Below are 22959 nucleotides of genomic sequence, written 5' to 3'. Positions count from 1 at the left end.
TTAAACACGGGCATATCTGAATTAAAGCGTGTGCATATAAACGCGTGCATATCTGAACTGAAACGCGTGCATATCTGAATTAAAGCGTGTGCATATAAACGCGTGCATATCTGAACTGAAACGCGTGCATATCTGAATTAAAGCGTGTGCATATAAACGCGTGCATATCCGAGTTCAAACGCGTGCACATCTGACCTTAAACACGGGCATATCTGAATCGAAACGCGCGTGCACATCTGGATTAAAGCGCCTGCACATAAACGCGTGCATATCTGAACTGAAACGTGTGCAGCTCCGAGTTGAAGCGCGAGCATCTCTGCGCCTCTTTGCCACATTCTAAGCCCGGAAATCCAGCGCCGCCTCCCCCGCTTCCCCTCCCCCTTCCTCCGGGTTCTGACGCGACCTCGCCCCGCCCCTGCCCGCCCCTTCTGGGCTCCTGACCGGATGTTGGGATCCTCTTGTTGTTACTTTCCGAGCCGGCCGCGAAGGAGGTAAGGGAGTCCCGCCGTCGTCCCCCCAACCCCGAAAAAACGAAGCTTTCATGTTGAACGTGTGCATGCACGCGCGCGTGTAGTTATGTGGGTCCGGCGTTGGGATTCCGGGATTGAGTGCGGGCGACCCTCGGAAAGCCAAAGAGCATCTGGCTGACTGTCACCCAAAGTGGTGAAACCAGACGTGACGTGTAGGAGGGACGCGTGTCCGGGGGATCCCGACGACCTTTATTTTCGCTGCGGGAAAGCTGCCCGCATCGGGGGCTGGGGAGGCGGGTTGGATCGGGGCTGCGGCACGGAGGGAGGGGGTGCGACCGTTTGCCCCCAGCGCCCCTTGATGGAGCCTCGCCTGGGGTGGTTGTGGGGAGGGAAGGAGACGGATCCTGCGAACGGGGAGGGAAGGAGAACACGGGCAAAAAGTTGCCACACAATTGAAGAGCAATTGAGAGGAGGTGTTTATGCCCCAGGACAGTTCAGAGAACAATAGCACACAGGATCTAATCAAATGAATGAGATTCTATCAGAGCGGGGAGCAGGATAGTCTACTGCAGACTGGCTATTATTATTATTAGTATTATTATTATTATTACCCCACCTTTTCCACTGACAGGGACTCAAGGCACTTTATGCATAAAAATAAGAACAGCTAAAAACATAGTTGTGGGGAGCGCCAAACATTTAATTAAAAACAAACCATTGATTGATTGATTGCATTTCTGCCCCACCTTTTCTCCCAAGGAGCCCAAGGTTGTGTAGGTAGTTCTCCCCCTCCTCATTTAATCCACACAACAGCCCTTTGAGGTAGGTCAGTGACTGGCCCCCAAGGTCACCTAGTGAGTTTCATGGCTCAAGCAGGGATTCGAACCCTGGTCTACCAGGCCCTAGTCCGACACTCCAACCACGACACCACACTGGCTTTTAAAACTATGTATGTGGGTGTAAGATCTATTAAGAACGTACTGATTATTGCAATTAAAACAGCACTGCACCGACACTTTCATTAAAAGCAGTTGGTTCCCGTAAGCCTGTTGGAACAAGAAAAAACAAAATAAAAAAATTCCTTCCAGTAGCACCTTAAAGACCAACTAAGTTAGTTCTAGGTATGAGCTTTCGTGTGCATGCACACTTCGAAAGCTCATACCTAGAACTAACTTAGTTGGTCTTTAAGGTGCTACTGGAAGGAATTTTTTTATTTTGTTTTGACTATGGCAGACCAACACGGCTACCTATCTGTAACTGGAACAAGAAAAGTCGTCTTCGCCTGGGAGCTGGAATGACTTCTCTAGGGAGGGAGTTCCAAAGTCTGGGAGCAGAAACCGAGAATAGCAGGATCAATAGTGTCAAGAATGAAATAGCTGAATAAAGAGGGACAGTTTCTGTGGTGAACTAGAAGGTCCCTGGATCTGCTGGGACCAAATTTGGCAGTGTTGCATTCCAATTCTTTTCTGCTTCCCCTTTACTAATCAAAAGTGTGTCCAGTCCTACCAATTCCTCTCTTTTCTTCTCTCTCCTCTTTCCCCTGACTTTCTCTCTCTCTCTATAATTTTTATTAAATTTTCTGTTTTAAAATACTCATTTTGCATCCTTAAAATATCAATGACTTCCCTTCTCTTTCCACGGTTCATTTTACATATCCTAAATCCCTGCATATTTTACAAAAACTATACCATTCAGCATTCCATTATTGCAGCCATCAAAACTTATTTACACAGTTGAATTTATCTTGATGCTTCCAGCGTTTTCAGCTGTACACAATTATTTCCCATCTATTCAATAAACATTTTCCAATCTTCTCTAAACGTATGTTCTTCTTGCTCTCTTATTCTGTATGTTAAGTCTGCAAGTTGTGCATATTCTGTCAATTTAAGTGGCCACTCTTCTTTGGTTGGGACCTCGCTCGTTTTCCCTTTTTTGGGGGCTAACAAAACACGGACTGCAGTAGTAGCATACATAAATAACCGTTTTTGACACCTGGGAATTTCAGTCTTAATTATCCCCAACGGGAAGGACTCTGGTTTTTTTTGGCAAAGTACTTTTAAACATTTTTTTTTCAATTCATTATGGATCATTTCCCAATACTCTTTTACCCTTTTACAAGTCCACCACGTATGAAAGAACGTTTCCTCCACCTCTTTGCATCTCCAGCACTTACTTGATTCAGTCTTATACATCTTAGCAAGCTTACTCGGAGTTAAATACCATCCGTGAATCATTTCCCCCAGACTTTCTCATGCCGCTTTTTAATGTTTGGACCCAGATGGAGTTCCAAGTGTCCTTAGCCAACCCTTCAGGTTTTCCGATTGCGTCTGGTGGAAACCTGAGGTTGCTCAACATCCGTACAAACTGCTCTTGGAGAGAGCTTGCCTTGCCAGTTCTCCGCCTCTGCTCTGCAAGCGGGTGCTGGGGAAAAAAAACATGTTCCATGGGGCTACAAGTCCTGTATCCCTTCATATGCGCTCCCTAGTCTCCGCCATGTAAGCCTGGCACTGCCCAGCTAATCTTTAACAGATAAGTCTAGGTGGGAAAGAGTTGAGCTTCTCCGAAGGCAGAAATAGAAGAATGGTCCCAAAGCGCTTCTCATTCCTTAGCTGACAAATTCTAAATAACAACAACAACAACAACAACAACAATAATAATAATAATTATTATTTATATCCCACCCTCCCCAGCCAGAGCCAGGCTCAAAGCGGCTAACAACAATAAGGCATTCTCTAAATATTTAACCTGGCTTGCCCTGTTAAACTTAAAAGTGTTCACAAGGACAGTAGCCTACTGTATGATTAGTTTTCAAACGTGTACAACTTGCCGTTCTCGCCTTATGTGGCCCCAGTAAAACTGCTTTCAGTGGAAATCCACTATAGCAGATAACGTTCTTAGTTTCAAAACAATAATACGGGTATTGTCACGGCTGCCGATGCAGAAATGTGCAAAAATTCCTTCGTCAAGGAGTTGGTTGTCCTTTGTCATGATTGGTTGGGCGTGTGCTAAAATTGCATTTTGTTGTGTTCCTCCTAAATCCCATGAGCTTGACTGAATGAAAAGTCTCGAGGGCAAATGAAGAAGTGAAAGACTACAAAATCTCAGCAGCCGAGCCTTTTGAGGAGACAGAGGTGGGGTTACCTGAGAGCAAGTGGGGTGCAGCGGTTAGCGAAATGAGCTAGGATAATAGAATCATAGAATGGTAAAGTTCGAAGGGACCCCAGTAGTCATTTTCTGTTAGCTAAAGCATGGGCGAGAGCTATCTTCAAATCCTCACTTGAGCCATCAAGCTAACTGGGTGACCTTGTTAGCAAACTTTTTTTGCAGACTTTTTCAGCAGGGGGCCAGTTTACTGTCCCTCAGACCTTGTGGGGGGCCGGACTATATTTTTTTGGTGGGGTGATGAACGAATTCCTATGCCCCACAAATAACCCAGAGATGCATTTTAAATAAAAGCACACTTTCTACTCATGTAAAAACACGCTGTTCCCTGGACCGTCTGTGGGCTGGATTTAGAAGGCGATTGGGCCAGATCCGGCCCTTGGGCCTTAGTTTGCCCACCCGTGGGCTAGCTGCTCGATTTCATCCTAACCAACCTCACAGGATTGATTGAGGAAAAAATGGTGGCGGATGAACAGTGGGATATAAATGCAATATTTATATTTGGTTTAGGGAACTCTCCTGCCTTCAGAGGCTCTCAGGGGGCATGTCTTGGATTTTAGGGTGTGCGTGTGTGTGCGCGCGGTGAAGAATACAACACTGTGGTTTCTTTTGTTCAGTGTGCTGAACTTTGTGTCTGTGCCAATCAGCAGTTTAGATCCTGTGTGGAATTTCCTCTTTGGACTAGTAACCAGAAACACAGGGTTGTCTCACTGAGAACGGTTCCTCCTTTTTGCAGTTCAGCCGGAGCGCTAGGTGAACCTCCCTCCTTCCCTGCCTCAAAGGAGCTGGGAGCAGCTGTTTTGTGCTCGCTTTGCACAACAGCATCACGAACGGCAAAACAAGCTGTTTTGTGGCAAGGCCTGTCTTGCCTGCTCACATTTCCTAGAGCTGCTGGGGCTGATGTTGCGCCTAGGCATAATTTGCCATGGCTGCATCTTCAAAGACATGCGTTTGTGTTGTTCTTAGGTCCTCGCTGGCAAACAACGCCTCAAAGGGGATCGAAAAGCAGCAAAAAGTCACAAAGCCGGTCTTGTGAGAGACTCTTCTGATAGCAGCTGACTCCGAAACTGCGGGATGGGTAAGGGCAGAGGACATTGCTGTGAACGTTGCAAAGCTGTGAAGTTTATTTCCTGTTGATTGGTCAGATTCCTGGGTATCGGGATGTAAAATTGAGCTATGCTTTGATGGGGTTAATTGCTGTAACACTGTATGTTTCAGCGCTTGAGTAATCTAATCTGGCTAAACCACAGGAATCTCTGGATCACGCTGATGTGAACAGAAAGGATTTCAGTCCCCTTCCTTATGGCATGAAATCAGGACTGTAGAAACCTGCATGCTTTCCCCCCTCTTTGCAGAGACACAGAAGCTGCTCACCCCAGTGAATAGCTATGGGTCCCAGGATGGGGACACGAGGCCAGACTTGGGCTTTGCTTCCATTCAACCAGAAGAAGAGGAGCTCCGCAGGCGTCTGAAGTATTTCTTCATGAGCCCCTGTGACAAGTTTCGTGCCAAAGGCCGCAAGCCATTCAAACTGGTGCTCCAGCTGATCAAGATCCTAATAGTCACCATTCAGGTATGTGAGATGCAGGTGGCGCTGTGGTCTAAACCACCGAGCCTCTTGGGCTTGCCGATCGGAATGTCGCCAGTTCGAATCCCCGCGATGGGATGAGCTCCCGTTGTTCAGTCCCAGCTCCTGCCAACCTAGCAGTTCGAAAGCACGCCAGTGCAAGTAGATAAATAGATACCACTGCAGCGGAAAGGTAAATGGCGTTTCCATGCGCTCTGGTTTCCGTCACTGTGTCCCATTGTGCCAGAAGCGGTTTAGTCATGCTGGCCACATGGACAAACTGGACAAGCTGTGGACAAACAGGACAAATGCCTGCTCCTTCAGCCTGAAAGCGAGATGAGCTCCGCAACCCCATCGTGACCTTTGACTGGACTTAACCGCTACTGGAAGGATTTGTTTTGTTTTGTTTTGCTTTGCTTTGTTTTGTTTTGTTTCGACTATGGCAGACCAACATGGCTACCTACCTGTAACCTGCTCTAGTCAGTTACCACAGATAGAAAAGGTTTCACAGTTGTACTGGGACTACCATCATATATTTTTAGGCACCAGGCAAAAAGGTTTCTTCTATAACCAGGCCTTTGGCCTTTAACTCTCTCTGCCCCCTGCCTGCCCCCCAACACACAGAGAGAGATTCAGAGCAGAAGACATTACCCTCTCTCCCTCTTTCTTGCAGTGCTCTGCCTGCATTTCCAAGAAAAGGGCTGAAGGAAGAGGTGACATGTTTCTGGGTCCACAAGCGGGCACCAAGAACAAGGAGGAATTTTTATAAAAGGGCTTTTATTTTCTCAAGTGAGGCTCACCTGGTGCCTTCATTATACACCTTTAGGTGCCAAGCAAATGAGAGTAAGCTCTCCAGATGCAGGTGAGGGCCTCCTCCTCCTCCTTGCAGATGGTGCCCATCAGCCACACATTTTGAGGCGATTTTGGCATTTCTCAGTCGGAAAGCCTCTCTTACCTATGTGTCAGGTCACCACTTGACTTTTTAAAACAAAGGTCACAGCCGGTTACTTCTCTTTGCACACAGTGACACAATTTTTCATTCTGAGTGCAGAACTGATCCCAGGGTCTGCTCTCCTAAAACGTCCTTTGCTCCACTTTCCACACTAGGCAGTGAGTGGCTAGTTCTGGCCATTCATAATCAGGGTCAGGACAAACTCCTGACTAGTTACCCAGTGTTATGATGATAAATCACCTTGTTTTATGTGTCCAAACCCTCCAGATGTTGCTGCTAGATTCCAACTGCCCTCCTCCCCCACTCCATGACATCTGACACCCTGGATCTGCTGTCTAGGGCTGATAGGAGTTGGGAGTTGAGAAATTCAATTTGCTGGAAATGCACCCGATGGAGGGAGAACTTAAGGGTGCAGGTGTGAGCCCTGCAGAGGTGGGGTGTGTATTTTAGGGTTGAGTGAAAAATGAGCTCCTAGAAATTTGTGGGTGGTAAAAGTGAGGGAGGGGGAGGATTTTACTGGTTTTTTGAGGGGGGGAGGTGGCAATTATCCCGACATTTGGATGGAGACAAATGAAAAACTCAGAAAATTAACCAGAAGGCCAAATAACCAAGGAGCTTCTTTAAAAACTGCCCATGGGGTAGGGGGGAGAAGAAAGCTTCAGAATGTCTCCCCTCTTCGCCTTTTACCTTACCTTCTGTGGCAGCAGGGGAGGCAGGAGACCATTCTCTGGGCTTTCAACTGAGCCAAAGATAGTTGTCCAAAGTAGACAGATGTTTCTGATGCTAACTGATCCAGAAAAGACAGTTCTCTAAAGCAGACAGGCATCTGTGGTGTCAACTGATCTGAAGGAGATAACTGAATGAGCTTTTAACTGATCTCAGGAGCCTTTCAAACAACTCACCTGGTTTCCTGGGAAACAAAACATTCTGCAGCCCATTGTGAAGTCAGATCTTGGCCAAGACCTCACCCAATGGACTGTGGGCTCTCTCTCTCTCTCTCCATCTCAGGCCCATGTCAACACTTGGTATCCTCATTCAACTTCCAAGCACCTGCCCTGCCCCTTAATTTACCCCTCACCAGGAGGGCCAGGGCAGCTGGATCTGGGCTTCCGTTATAGATTCCCCCAAACACCCCCTGCCTCGCATCCCTATGGGAATCGAAGGAAATGAAATGGGCCCTGATTGTGATCCAGTTTCCAACACCTCATGAAAACTTGCCTGCCTGCCCAAGGTGTTGGCTGGCTGGCTGTTCCTCGTTTAGTCATTGTGCATTATCGGTTCCAGTGGTTTGAAAGTTCTTGCCTTTTCATTTTAGGGTGGGGGCTTCTCTCTCCACCTGGCTAACTCACCACCTCTAGGCGCTTTCAAAAACACATTTGTACTCTCAGGAGGTCTTCCTTGGTGCCTTATTTTCACTTGAACACCCTACCCTTCCTCCAAGGAAGTCAAGGTGGTATACATGGTGTGCTTTCCCTGTCCAAATTATCCTGGCAATAACCCTCTGAGGTAAGCTAGGCTGCCTCCAATACTGGAAGGAGTATGAGGCTATGGTGGCTTCGAATGATGCCCCCACACCCTGGGGTGGGGAATGAGAGCTGGAGGGTGGGGGGTTCACCCTGAGGGAGCCCCAGCCCCATTATTCAAAAATGTTATCCCAGAGCTTTTAATGTGTAGTGCAGATACAGCCAAAGTTTAACAATATGAAAGTAAGACAAGCAGAAACAGAAGTTACCTCAGACCCAGATAAACTGCAACACAGACTTACGATGCTGAAACCCCCTTGAAAAGGACATATAGCCGCTCGTTTACCAAATATTAAACTGAAACGTTAAAAAAAGAAATGAATCTGGAAAATTAAAATCTATATTATGTCCTATATCTATTGCCCAGTGTGTCATAGATTCTTAACTGCTCCTCTGCTTGGTCCCTGCTCTCTGCCTCCCCTCCACACAGCTCGTCCTATTTGGGCTCAGCAATCAGATGGTGGTCACCTTCAAAGAGGAGAACACGATGACCTTCAAGCACCTCTTCCTGAAGAACTATGTGGATGGGGCAGAGGAGACCTATGCAGTTTATACACAGGCAGATGTCTATGATCACATGGTCTACGCAGTGGATAAGGTGAGAAGCGAGTAGAAAGCTGGTGGGGAAGGGGAAGGCAGCTGGACTTGACCAGGATGACCATTGCAACTTCCCCCTGTAGTACCTGGCCGTTGCGAACGAGACAGTCGGACGCTATGCCTACGTGCATGCGGGGAGTGCAAACCAGTCGGCGCTCATGCTTTGCCAGCATTACTACCGGAAAGGAAGGATTGACCCGGCCAATGACACCTTCAACATAGACCCCAAAGTCATCACAGGTGAGCAAGTGCCTTTCCTAGGGCCTCCAGCATCCTCTATGCTCTGCGAGGGATGCGGGTGGCGCTGTGGTCTAAACCACTGAGCCTCTTGGGCTTGCTGAATGGAAGCTTGGCGGTTCGAATCCGCACGACGGGGTGAGCTTCTGTTGCTCTGTCCCAGCTCCTGCCAACCTAGCAGTTTGAAAGCACACCAGTGCAAGTAGATAAATAGGTACCGCTGTGGCGGGAAGGTAAACGGCGTTTCAATGTGCTCTGGTTTCCGTCACTGTGTCCCATTGTGCCAGAAGCAGTTTAGTCATGCCAGCCACATGACCCGGAAAGCTGTCTGTGGACAAACACCGGCTCCCTCGGCCTGAAAGCGAGATGAGTTCCACAACCCCACAGTTGCCTTTGACTGGACTTAACCGTCCAGGGGTCCTTTACCTTACCTGTGGAGATGACCCATCTTGCTGTTTGAGTTCCACACTGCGGTTTAGAGTAGGGTTGCCATATTTCAAAAAGTAAAATTTCTGACACCCATAAAGTTGAGGGTTTTTTGTTTTGTTTTGTTTTTTGGAAACACACCAAAATTGTTGAACTTTGTTTTCGGAACAAACCAGCTGCTTTTTCCATCACATCGCCATACATCCAAGTATTCCCGGACATTTTGCCAATTTGACAAATTTTTCCCCAATGCCATTTTTACACCTGAAAACCAGGACATGTCAGGAATTTTCCTGACACATGGCAAACCTAGTTTAGAGGAAAGGCGTGCGTTTAGAGTTAAGGCACAATTCCTTGTAGAGTCTGGAAACTCAGCTCTTTACACTTTCTGCTTTCCTGAGTTGTGCTTCTTTCAGGTTTCTAAGTTACTTGACTCTTGTTGATCTGTGACCCAGATTGAGGGAAGCTGCCTTGTTCGTGCAGGAGCTATTATTATGGAATGCTATTCTCTGCGTTTTACCTCTTACCAATAAAAAATGAGTAGCAAGTGTCACTTTAGTTTGAGAAGATACCACAAAACTGCTGGCGTTTTTTCCTTTCTCCCCAATGCTGCCCCTACACATATGAATCTGTTCCTCTTTTCTGTGTAGAGTGCGTTGGCATTGATCCCCCACAGAATATACCTTCTGCCCAGGACTCTGAGGAGACATCTGGAGCCCTCCTGGAGCCAGACCGCAGCTACAGGAACTTTACTCTCAAGTTTTACAAGTAAGTAGACACACTTTCTTGGTGTTTGCAATAGCCGGAAGGGTAAGACACACACTCCAACTGGAGGAATTCGCAGGGGGGAATTCATGTTTTTCCTTGCAACTTTTTTTAAAGTCATTGATGCTTCCTGCCTCCCATTACATTTGGGGGGGACAGCTTTGCAGATCTGAAGGTTTCTGCCTACTAATCTTACATTTATCAATTGACATGTTGCAGCTGTTGATTTTTGTACCCAACATGGTGTCAGGGACCATGCTGAGGAGGAATGGTGGGAGCCTCCCCCTGCTCCTGATCAGGATCCTGAATCTTCCCAGCAGCAGGGAAGTAGTATAGATTTGGAACAGCGGTTTGCAGAGGGACATAGTTCAGAAGGCAGAAGCTGGGAAGTACTGGGTGGGGAACAGCTATAATAATAGTAATTTATTATTTGTACCCCGCCCATCTGGCTGGGTTTCCCCAACCACTCTGGGCGGCTTCCAACAAAGACCAAAAATATACTAAGATATCACATATTAAAAACTTTCCTGAGCAGGGCTGCCTTCAGATGTCTTCTGAATGTCAGGTAGTTGTTTATCTCTTTGACATCTGACGGGAGGGCGTTCCACAGGGCAGGCGCCACTACCGAGAAGGCCCTCTGCCTGGTTCTCTGTAGCTTTGCTTCTCGCAATGAGGGAACCGCCAGAAGGCTCTCAGCGCTGGACCTCAGTGTCCGGGCAGAACGATGGGGGTGGAGACGCTCCTTCAGGTATACAGGACCGAGGCCATTTAGGGCTTTAAAGGTCAACACCATCACTTTGAATTGTGCTTGGAAACGTACTGGGAGCCAATGTAGGTCTTTCAGTACCGGTGTTATATGGTCTTGGCGGCTGCTCCCAGTCACCAGTCTAGCTGCCGCATTCTGGATTAATTGTAGTTTCCGGATCATCTTCAAAGGTAGCCCCACGTAGAGCGCATTGCAGTAGTCCAGCTAGGAGGAGAAGAACTGGGAGAGAGAGAGAGAGTTAACAGATCCACTTTCTCTGGAAAGCGTCCATCCGCTCAGCCCAAGGTCAAGGAGAGCAGCACAGCCCAAGGTCAAGGAGGGCAGCACAGAAAGCACAATGGTTGCAAGATCAGGTTGCAAGATGCGGGAGTGACGGGGGGTGGGGTGGGGACTAGGGAGGAAGTGGAACCCTTAATTGGGAGCACCTTCATTCCGAGGGATGGGTTCTTTCTTCTCTCGCTGTGATCATTAAAATTTGTAAGTGGTAAGAGACTCCTTTCGCTTTGTTCTGCTTATCTACGGCCAAATGTCGGGGAGGAAGTCGAGTCCCTGAAGCACATGGTTTTCAAAATGTGCAGGTTTTGCCTCCTTTTTTCTGAGCTTATAAGGCTCAGCTCCCTTCAGTTTTTCTGACAAGAGAGGCTCTCCATTCTGTTTGCAGTCATTCAGTGGGAAACTGTGACGTTCGGTGGTAGATTGTGACAGAGCTGACCCCCCACGTCTTGTCTCTGCCAGGCTCATCAATGTCACCATCCGGTTTAAGCTGAAAGCCATCAACATCCAAACCATCATCAACAACGAAATCCCGGACTGCTACACCTTTTCCATCACAGTGAGTAAGGATGCTTGAGGAGGTGTTGCTTTTGCCTCCTTTCCGCCTGTGTTTGAGGAGCCCTCATTTACACGTTGGACTGAGAGGGCCGGAGATACTGCTCTGGGGCTTCTTCTGCTGTGCTGCCCAGTGGAATTTCCCCCAGGATGTACATTGTCATTCTTTTCTTCTTCTACTCCTCCTCCACCCTCAGATCACATTTGACAATAAAGCACACAGTGGCCGAGTGAAGATTCACTTGGACAACAAAGTGGATATCCAGGAATGCAAAGACCCCAGTGTCTCTGGCAAAGGTATCAGGGGGTTTCAGGGGGAGCAATACAAACATTTTCGAAGGCAGCACCTCACCTGTATAAGAGCAGCGCTTAAAGCACTGCTCAGGGACCGTTTGCAGATTGATTTTTTTAAGGGTTTGGTCTTTAGTTCCTGGCTAATGAGAATCAATATCCTAATTGACTTAAAGGATATTTGGTTTTTTCATGGCACTGTAAATCTGAATGTGTCCATAAGGCTAGCCTCATCCTGCCAAAATACGGACTTCAGAAAAAGAGATTTGAGTGTTATGTGGAACTCTTTCTCAGCCTCCACGTTGCTGACATCCCATTCATGAACCCATTGAATTGCATCTTTGATTATGGAAACCTCTCAGTTCCTTCTTAGCCATCTAGTTTAATGACTTGCCAAAGCCTGAGACGATCATTTCATAAGCTTATGCTGCAGAAAGGAACATATTTCTTTAGTATCCAGTTTCACAAACTGATGTCCACAATGATGATGATGTTTAAACTCTTTGTCATATTCGTCTCATTAGCTGGTGATTTTCGTTTTCTAAATTCAAAAGTCTCAACCTCTTTAAGATTTTCTTCATAGGGAAGGGTGTCTGCATCACTAAGGTTTATTTGTCCTTTTTCTGCACCTTCTCACATAAACTTTTCTTTGAAGGGCTGGGATGACCAGACTATACCTTATATTCCAGGCATGCTACAGATTAGTATAATGGCATTGTGACTCCTGCTGTTTTACCGTATTTTTCGCTCTATAAGACGCACCCAACCGCAAGACACACCTAGCTTTTGGAGGAGGAAAACAAGAAAAAAAATATTCTGAATCAAATGTTGTTGAAGAGGCTTTGCACGGCTATCCCTGAAGCCAGAACAGCAAGAGGGATTGCTGCGCAGCAATCCCTCTTGCTGTTCTGGCTTCAGCGATATCTGCGCAGCCTGCATTCGCTCTATAAGAATCACACACATTTCCCCTTACTTTTTAGGAGGGAAAAAGTGTGTCTTATAGAGCGAAAAATACGGTACTTTCAGTTCCATTTTTAATTATTTCAAACATTGAATTGGCCCTTTTTACAATGGTCACAGCCAAATGGCTTATATTCTCAGTGATCCCAAGGTCTTTGTCCTGTGTGTTTTTTATCCCAATTAGGCTCGATCAGTCCTAAGTCCCTACAGCTCAGGCTGTTCTCTCTTCTTCTCCCATTTTTGCTTTTGGCAACCCCCCGTTGCCCCCTTTTCCCACAATTCTCTCTGTCCCTGCTCCAGCTGGCCTACTTTTCCCTCCAGAAACTCGAGGACTTCTTCCATGTGCCTCATAGCATCATTTTTGCTGCCTGCAGAAACTTCCATCCCCCAGCAACCTCTGGGTTCTCTAACTAGCCTATTTGGACTGAAAATTCTGCGGGTGGGGAGTGTGACCATTTCCTTGTTCTCTAGCTCCCCGCATTTTCTAGAAACCCAACACTGCCTTCCTCCTTTCTTGCAGGAGACAACAGCTTCCGGATGTTCTTTGACGTGGTGGTGCTCCTCATCTGCGTACTATCTTTCATCTTGTGCGGCCGCTCCATCATCAGGGGGCTTCTCCTGCAGCAAGTGAGCATTGCTGGGTCATCCTTATTTACAGACGTACCACCCAGGACTTTCTGCGTGAAAAGTCTATGCTCTTGTCACTGAGCCAGCCACACACAAATTTCAGGCTGCTGCTGTCTGCAGGCAAAAGCTTTGTTGCGCTAATCCGCTCCAGTAAAGAGCAGTAGCTGAAAGTGATTGTAGCGTTGGTGGGGCAAGAAGACAAATATTCCAAAGTATGTTTGCATTCATAAACCTGGATCCCGTGCAACTCAAGGTCTGGCCAGGCCACGGCACGAGGACCTGCCACAGCAATAGTTGTGTGGAGTGCAGAAATAGGGAGGGGAAGGGTTTGAAAGGCACCAGGTGACTACAACCCCTCCAGAACACACACAGACACATAAAATTGAAGGGAGTTCTGGTGGTTGTAGCAGGGTGGGGTGGGGAATAATGTGCCAAAACAACTTTTAAAAGAAGAACATGAAAAATGTTGTTAGGATGGGGCAGAACGTAGATGAGACTTTTGCCCAGGGATGTTAGCAAAGGACATTGGTGAAAACTTCATCGTCTGCTTAAGGCAATGCTTAATGTAGCAATCAAAAATTGCTTTCAAAATTAAAAATCCTGCGTTTATGTGATCCAGCAGCTTTTATTCTGCAGAGACTCCAGTGCCGTATTCTTCTAGCAGTGGGGACTATGTCGGCCAAGTTTTTTTATCAGGCTGGGTGATATAGCAATATATCATCCGAACCCGATTTGAATTCCATATCTTGTATTGGTTTCATAGTTTTTGACCTGGTAATATATTGTGACTCCTGGTGTGTATGTGTGCGCGTGCGCTATGCAAAAAACACAATGTGGGGGAAAAACCGTGAAGCCAGTCAATGCCTCTACGTGGCTCCATCCTTATTTCAGACATTGTGATATATCAGTATATTGCAATGTTTAGCTGTTATCGCGATGTTGGAAACCAGATATCGCCCAGCCTTAGTTTTCCCCCTCCATTGCGGAATAGCTAGCGGTTGCCTCGTAAGTACTGTGTTGCTGCCTAGGCTTGTGCATTGTGGTTGGAGTCTTCCAAGCTTAATGGTAGAAGTCCTTATCTCCCCCTTCTGGAGCAAGGGAAGCAGGAAAGGAGAGCAATCGAGAGCGGCGGGGACTTTGACAGGAGGGAACAAGAGGCCGTGTGTTTTTCAGGAGGTGGGAAGCTCACCAGCAGCTCCTTTTCCTTGCACAGGAGTTCAGCCATTTTTTCCAGCGCCGCTACAATCAAGACATCTGCCTGTCCGACCGCCTGGAATTTGTGAATGGTTGGTACATCCTGCTGGTGGTGAGCGACATCCTTACTGTGTCCGGAACTATCATGAAGATTGGGATTGAGTCCAAGGTAAGAAACAGTCTAGGTGTCAGGAGCTGGACTGAGGAGGAAGGGGGGGGGGGAGAGAAGAGGAGGGCAGTATAGATTTAGAACAGTGGTTTGCAGAAGGGCATGGTTCAGAGGCTGCAGAGGGGGAAAGCTGGGAAATATTGGGGGAGAGACAGCTAACAAACTCAGTGTCTCTTGAAAGCATTCCTGATCCCCCATCTTCCAGAAGCAGGTGTGCAATGAGAGTAGCAGAACAGAAATCTCAGAGGCAGAAAGATTAGCCGGCGCAAGGGTGGCGTAGAATAGGAGGGACTGAGGGGGTGGGACTTTACTCAGAGCAACGCCATTATCCAAGAGAGACTGCTTCCTTTGTCTCTCTGTGAATACAGTGGTACCTCTAGTTGTGGACACGATCCGTTCCGGGGTGCCATTCGCACCCCGAAAAGTCCACAACTGGAGCGGCGCAAGCGCGGAGCGCAATAGAGTGCTTCTGCACGTGTGCGCCCGGCAAAACGTTTGCCGCGTTCACAAGCTGAAAAGACCACCATGAACCTAGCGCAACACGAGGTGTGACTGTATTGAATAAACTACCAGTACGTTTCCTAGCACAGTTCAAAGTGTTGGTGCTGACCTTTAAAGCCCTAAACAGCCTTGGTCCTGTATACCTGAAGGAGTGTCTCCACCCCCATCATCCAGCTCCGAGGGCCTTCTGGCGGTTCCCTCGCTGCAAGAAGTGAGGTTACAGGGAACCAGGCAGAGGGCCTTCTCGGTAGCGGCACCCGCCCTGTGGAACGCCCTCCCATCAGATGTCAAAGAGATAAACAACTATTTTACTTTTAAAAGACAACTGAAGGCAGCCCTCTTTAGGGAAGTTTTTAATGTCTGATGCTGTATTGTTTTTAATATTCAGCTGGAAGCCACCCAGAGTGGCTGGGGAAACCCAGCCAGATGGGTGGGGTATAAATATTAAATTATGATTATGATGATTATACTTGGTAAGAACTCTCTTTGTTTTTCTGCTTTTCGGCATCCCACCGGGGGAGGGATAGGATTTCCTGAAGCCTTGACACCAGGCAGCCTGAGGGCTAGAGCCCAGGGAAGAAGGTCTCAGATCCTGGGCTACAGTCTGAGCAGAAGAGACCCTGCTCTCACCACACGTAAAGAGCAACCCCGCACAATGTGTTGTTTATTTGCAGAACTTTGCCAACTATGACGTATGTGGAATTCTCCTGGGCACCTCCACACTCCTGGTTTGGGTCGGCGTCATGCGTTATCTCAGCTTCTTCCAGAAGTACAATGTAAGCTGAGTCCCCTTGCTTGCTTTCTCATGCCCTATACAGTATATACAGACAGGAGCAAGATCCCAAAATGAATCCTTTATTTTATCTTTTTAAAAATGAAACCTGAGATTTCCTTTTTTAAAAAAAATAAAAAATTATTTGGTTTTGAGATTCAGGTGTTCTGAGTTTCTCTCCACCCAGTGGAAATTTCCTTACAGATCTACATTAGGGATCCATATTTTTTTTGCATCATACAACTCCCATGCCTTTAATAACTGAATGAAATGCAAAATTTTACCAGATGGTGCTTCCTGGCATCTCCTTATCAGGAAGAGTTTCGCCTGCTAAATGTTGACAAACAAAGCTGCTCTTGTTTTTTTGTTTTGTTTTTAATTATTTAATTTTTCAAATTTTGAAATTTACAAGCAATTATCAAACAACCAACATAGAAACAGAATTCTGAAGACTCCTGAACTTCCTTCCTCCCCTTTGTGGGTCCTTATATCAACCTTTTCCTCCTGCATTAATCCTCTATTAATCCAAATCTTTTAAATCTCCATTATACCCAAAATTCAACATTAAACTACAAGTTAAACTACAATCCTACTAATAATTGTTTACAGTGGTTTTTAAGGTAAATTATATATTTTCCCCATTCCTTATTAAAATTTCTGATTTCTGATTTTTCCAGTCATTTTTGCCAATTCGGCATAATCCATCAACTTAATCTGCCATTCTTTTCTGATAGGGACTCTTTCTTCTTTCTGTCTCTGAGCTAATAACATCCAAACAGCAGTGGTCACGTACATAAATAGTCTTTTCTGATCCATTGGGAGTTCGGCACCTGAAATTCCTAAAAGAAAAGCTTCGGGTTTTTAAGAAAAGGTTGTTTTGAACATTTTTTTCAGTTCATTATATATCATCTCCCAGAATTCTTTTACTACCTTACATGTCCACCATGTATGAGAAACCTGAGATTTCCTGGGTGATGGATTCTGTACCCCAAAACAAATGTTGTATTTGTATCTCCTGCCTGTTGCCCGATGCTCTTGCAGCTTCAATGTTCCTTATCTGGGTCACTACTAATTTCACCAAGACAAGAGCCGACCTGAGACTTGTAACCAGGTCTCCCTGATCCTAATTGAGGGCAGCATTTTCCCACTCAAGTTTTCTCGCTTGCTGTCTCCCTAGATCCTCATTGTCACCATGCGGGTTGCCCTCCCCAACGTCATCCGTTTCTGCTGCTGTGTGGCCGTCATCTACCTGGGCTACTGCTTCTGTGGTTGGATTGTGCTGGGACCCTACCATGTCAAGGTATGTGGAAAGGGGAGCAGGGGGGACAGAACTGTCATGGAGCCACCAGCTTCAGTGCAAACAAAGCAATGAACTTTTCAGATCATTGTCACTGTTAATATGTGTCTTCCTTGGGGAAAGGGATGGTTGCCTAAATCTTGGAAGAGTTAACGCTACAACAGAGCCAAGTGCTTGTAGGTATTATTATTATTATTATTATTATTTATTTATTTATTTATTTATTTATTTTCAATTACAATCCAATAATAGCCTCATCATAACAATACCAAATTATAATACAGTGGTACCTCAGGTTAAGTACTCAATTCGTTCCGGAGGTCCGTTCTTAACCTGAAACTGTTCTTAACCTGAAGCACCACTTTAGCTAATGGGGCCTCCCGCTGCTGCCACGCCACCGGAGCACAATTTCTGTTCTCATCCTGAAGCAAAGTTCTTAACCCGAGGTACTATTTCTGGGTTAGAGGAGTCTGTAACCTGAAGTGTATGTAACCTGAAGCGTACGTAACCCGAGGTACCACTGTACAATTGATAATACCAATCATTCAAATACCGAATTACCGTATTTTTCGCTCCGTAAGACGCACCTGACCATAAGTTTTTAGAGGGGAAAAGCAAGAAAACCAATTCTGCACAGAGCATGTAAGCGACTCTCGCTTTTCTTGCTTTAAAGCAAGCAAAGCGAGAGCCGCTTACATGGCTTCTCTTCCGCTTTGCGCAGCTCTCACTTGCTCGCCCATCCCTCCTCCCGCCTCGCTGTAAAGCACGGTGACGCCAGAGCAAGAAGAGAAGGAGGAGACACCGGGCAGGTGCTTTGCTTGTTTTACAGCAAGGTGGGAAGCCAGCAGGAGCAAGAGGCGCTGCGCAGCTCTCACTGAAGCCAGCAGAGTAAGAGCGATAGCTGTACAGCGGCTCTTGCTCTTCTGGCTTCATAGCGAAGCAGTAGGAGTGAAGCCAGCAAATTATTGAAAACCTGAAAATCGTTGTCGTCGTTGTCATAAATGGCTGTTTCTCCCACTCACCTATTGTCTCCAGATTTGGGGCCTCGCTTGTCCTCAGCTCTTGTCTGCTGTTTTGGTTTCAGTTCCGCACCCTCTCAATGGTGTCAGAATGCCTTTTTTCGCTCATCAACGGGGACGACATGTTTGTGACCTTTGCCGCGATGCAGCAGAACAGCTACTTGGTGTGGCTTTTTAGCCAGGTCTACCTGTACACTTTCATCAGCCTGTTTATCTACATGGTGCTCAGCCTCTTTATTGCTCTCATCACTGGCTCCTACGAGACCATCAAGGTTTGTTGTTGTTTAGTCATTTAGTCGTGTCCGACTCTTCGTGACCCCATGAGCACGCCAGGCACTCCTGTCTTCCACTGCCTCCCGCAGTTTGGTCAAACTCATGCTGGTAGCTTCGAGAACACTGTCCAACCATCTCGTCTTCTGTCGTCTCCTTCTCCTTGTGCCCTCACAATTTAAATCACTAGTCAGTAGGACTTGATTTAAATCACTAGTCAGTAAGACTTGACTTAAATAACTTTTTTTACAGAAAGACTCATTCTTGCTGGTATAATCTTAATATTTACAAGCAGATGAAGGTTTCATTTTTTTGAATAATAAATTTTCAGAGAAGTTTTTACAGTTATATCAAAAACTACTGATTTGCTTATACTATTAGAAATACATTGACAGATAATTATGAAATTATTGTGAGGTTTAATAAGTTAACTGTTTATATTTGGACAACTTTTCTGCTGTACTTCATTAGAAGGAGAAAAATAATCATTTCCTTAATAACAAATTAAACCATTTATTTAACTAAAACAATAACATTATAGCATATGTATCCATGTTTGTTAACTGATGTGGTTAAATGACTTTTAAAAAAAAATATCCTGAGTTTTAGCACACATGAAAAACTTAAATCCTTATTTCCTGATGAATAGCCTTAGGACTATATGTAATGTAACTTAAATAGAAAACTATCTTTAGAAAGCTATTTTCCTCCAAAAGCATTTTATTTTAAAAATCCAATTAAAAAAAATATGATTTAAATTAAAAAAAACCATTATTTTTTTTAAAAAATAATTGATTTTTATCCAACCTGGTGAGACCTATTGAGAGCGTTGCTGAGTGTGTGCTTGTTGCCTTGAATAAAGAAGGTAACTTCACTAACAGCTGGCTCTGCTTCTTCTGCTCAGCTGCATCTGACTCCAGCCCTGAGGCCTAGCGCCAGTCCAGAGACACCGTCTGAATTTTTGTGTCTGACAGGAGTCCTGTCCTTCCTGCAGTCCCAGAACTGCTCTGACCCTCTCTCTTGTCTCTTGCTCTTGCAGCATCAGTGTGAGGGGGAAGCAGCCATCACCCAGCTCCACGCTTACATAGCCGAGTGCAAAGACAGCCCCAAATCGGGCAAGTTCCGCCAGGACAGTGCTTCCTCGTGTTCGGTCTTCTGCTGCTGCGAGAGGTGAGTCTGCAGGGGATGGGTCTCGAGTGACTTCCACGCTATTCTGAACGCCTGTTCTTGGACTCCAGCCATTTGAGAGAGCCAGTGTGGTGTAGTGGTTAAGAGCAGTAGACTCGTAATCTGGTGAACCGGGTTCGCTTCCCCGCTCCTCCACATGCAGCTGATGGATGACCTTGGGCCAGTCACCCTTCTCTGAAGTCTCTCAGCCTCACTCACCTCACAGAGTGTTTGTTGTGGAGGGAGCAAGGGAAAGGAGATTGTTAGCCGCTTTGAGACTCCTTTGGGTAGTGATAAAGCAGGATATCAAATCCAAACTCTTCTTTGGGTGACCAGGCCCCGTTTGTACTCCAAGAACAGACCCCACCTTTAAAACAAAAAAAAAGGTAAAGGACCCCTGACGGTTAAGTCCAGTCGCGAACAACTCTGGGGTTGTGGCACTCATCTCGCTTTACTGGCCGAGGGAGCCGATGTTTGTCCACAGACGGTTTTTACGGGTCATGTGGCCAGCATGACTAAGCCACTTCTGGCGAACCAGAGCAGCGCACAGAAATGCTGTTTACCTTCCCTATTTATTTGCTTGCACTGGTGTGCTTTTGAACTGCTAGGTTGTCAGGAGCAGGACCGAGCAACGGGAGCTCACTCCATAGTGGGGATTCGAACCACCGACCTTCCGATCGGCAAGCCCAAGGCTCAGTGCTTTAGACCACAGCGCCATCCGTGTCCCATAAGACCCCACCTTGCCCCTTCCCAAATCCCTCTTCTGTGCAGGGGGTCAGGGCTGTTCCTCCAGAACAGGTATTAAAGGACTCATTGGGGACAGAGAAGCCAGCGCTTGGAGCCCAGGACACATCTTTGGGGGAGGGGGCACTTAGGGCGCAAAGCTTGGTGGTTCTCTCTTCTCCCTCCTTTTTCTTTCCCACATAATATTTATAAGTTTTCCAAATTTTTAATGCATCAATACCAAATTACATCAAATTGGATATATTTTTTCCCGAAAAGTTGTCTTCCCACTCTTCATCCTAAATGTGTCCCTACTTTCCCCCATTGCTTGATATTACATATTTATTTCTAATTCGCATTTCATTCCTTATATTCAGTTTACAGTTATTATTTCTTTTAAATTCCCTTACCCCTTATCCACCAGCTATCTATCTATCAATTCCTGCTCGTATATACAATATATTCCCTTAAAAAACTAAAGTTATACATCCCCCTGCCTGTCCACTTTAAATCATTACTATATCTATATTAATTGTACTTTCTTTTGCGTTTGCCGCCATTTTTATCTTCTCCACCATATTTCGCATCTTGATAATAATTTTTTTTAGTTTTCAATTACAGTCCAATAACAGCCTCATTATAACAATGCTGAACAATAATACAATTACTGATACCAATCATTCAGATACCAAATTACATAATTTAGGTGCCTCCCCCCGCATGCTAGAACTGATGGTTTGATGATTTTCTTTATTTCTGCATTTCATATTTCACTTTCCAGTAGTTGTTTGTCACCAGTCAGCGCCCATTTTGTGTCTAGCCCCATATTGTTTTGTGATTCACGTTCTCTCTGCAGCGTTTGCGATCTATTATCCATTGTAAAATTATTTCTCCCTCCTTGAACCCTCCCGCAAGAACCCCACTGCAGGAGAATGTCCTGGTGGTGAACTGAGCGCTGTGACAGAGAGCGAGAAGGACTGCCTTGACTGATTATTGCTGGGCACGGATCTGTAGCTGGACCTCTGAGACTGACGACGCCTCCTGTCCCCTGTCTTCCGGCAGGGACTAGGACGGGAGGGGGCAGCCGATATCCTTGCCTCCTGCGACCTTATGTGCCGGTTCCACGGAGAGCCGTTGAGACAGTCCTTGGTGTCTGAGCAACAGACACTTGGGGGACCAGGGGGAGGGGGCAGGGACTAGAGTTTTAACCAGTATCTCCCCCAGTCTTGAACTGGCGCTGCAATAGTCCCGGCTGATTTATTGCTGGCCTGTGTGTACCAGCTTTTCCCAGGCTCCCTGTGAGATTAGCAGGTTTGCCAGACAGTTGCAGTGGGGGAATGCAGTTTTGCTGTGTTGTTGTTTTTTAAGAAAAGTTTTATTTTGGAAGAAAAAAGACTTACAAAGGGTTACGCCAGGAGTGAGTCAAGGCAAAGCCCTTTACGTCGCTTTTGAGGACTTTGTGGAGGTTTCCACGCTGCCTGCGCATCAACCTTTCCAAGTGCCACATTTGCCTCCGAAAGACTGGCGCAAAGGTTCTGCTTTGTTTCCCTCAAGCACCTGACATCTGGCTGGCACTTGGCAGGTTCGGGATGCTACAGGATGGATTTTAACAAAGCCTCTACATCGTAAGGGGTGGGGAAGCTGTTTCAAAACACTGGGGTGAAGGGCAAGGCTTTTCCTGCCTCGCCCTCTGCAGGATTTGCTCTGGGGTTCGGCTAAAGTGTTCTTCCCATCCTCTTCCAGTCCGTGGCCTTGTTGCTGTTTTGGTTTGGAACAGATTCTGTTCTCGGTCAGGCAGGTAGGCCTGTCTTAAGGATGACACATCTAATCCCATTTCTGCAGCCTCTGTATAGACAACTGTGCTGGGCATGGCTTGCGTTTCAATCAGGTATCAGTATATCAATTTATTTCCCCTGGATTGTTGCACAGGAAGATTGCAGCATGCTCCCTGGTCAAGTTTAGGATTAAGAGAATATGGGATCTTAAATGAAATGTCAGTAGGCTAAGACTGGAATCTACTTTGGAGAACATTTTTTTTCTGCTTCAGAAGAGGCACTTGCCTACAGCTAAGGCATGGGACCGCTTTCTGTGGGTAGTTTGATCTTCAAGGCAGTCTCTTGCACACAATTCCATGTTGTTTGGGATTTTGCATTGAGGCTAAGGAAGATATTGGTATTTATGCCAACGAGGGATCACCACATCCACTGATTCCCAAGAGTGCTCCGGCTCTACTCCGAAACAGTTGCTTTTATGAGTAAGGACACCATTTTCTCCTGCTTTCTCTGGGCCTCCTTTAGAAAAATGAGCTCTGTTCCAGGAGACGAAGGGGATTATTGCAACTCTTCACTTCAGGCGCAGAAATGTCTACGACCAAGTTTAGAATTTGCCTTACCGGACTCTGTCAGGAGGAAGAGGAGCTAACTGTGCCATTCCTTCCCTTCCACTGTCTATAAATGAACTAGTGAAAAAAGAGAGAGAGGGAGGTCTGTTGACCTCTTAAGTATTGTCAAATAATGGTCACTTGTTTTAAAGCATTAATTTTATAGAACTGCTACAACAAATGAGATGTAACCAATTTTGAGTGTTAATATAATTTATGAAACAACGAAGTTCAGTTCTGAATGACTGAAGTAAATAATTTACAGCTAAACAGAAATACAGGTATGAGAAAAGTGA

General features: G+C 46.0%; 1 protein-coding gene and 1 long non-coding RNA gene across 2 annotated transcripts in view; one reads left to right on the top strand and one right to left on the bottom strand.

The window, feature by feature from the left end:
* LOC307206562 overlaps positions 1–8096 on the bottom strand; it is a 96246-nt gene extending 88150 nt beyond the window's left edge. Inside the window, exon 1 of the long non-coding RNA XR_013834344.1 lies at positions 6839–8096. This is a non-coding gene — a long non-coding RNA (uncharacterized lncRNA). The remainder of the gene's footprint in view (positions 1–6838) is intronic.
* Positions 388–22959, top strand: MCOLN1 (mucolipin TRP cation channel 1). The gene is made up of 15 exons (XM_079959509.1): positions 388–491; positions 4599–4710; positions 4988–5205; positions 8105–8272; positions 8355–8511; positions 9585–9702; positions 11201–11297; positions 11491–11590; positions 13065–13171; positions 14385–14534; positions 15710–15811; positions 16985–17107; positions 18189–18395; positions 19433–19563; positions 21199–22959. Exons 2-15 carry the CDS (start codon positions 4707–4709, stop codon positions 21233–21235), a joined length of 1719 nt encoding a protein of 572 aa, XP_079815635.1. The 5' UTR covers positions 388–491; positions 4599–4706; the 3' UTR covers positions 21236–22959.

Source organism: Podarcis cretensis (assembly GCF_951804945.1).
Source record: "Podarcis cretensis genome assembly, chromosome: 17".
In the NCBI taxonomy this organism is placed as follows: domain Eukaryota; kingdom Metazoa; phylum Chordata; class Lepidosauria; order Squamata; family Lacertidae; genus Podarcis; species Podarcis cretensis.
The sequence above is the reverse complement of the archived record's forward strand: the minus strand, read 5'-3'. Positions and strand labels throughout refer to the sequence as shown.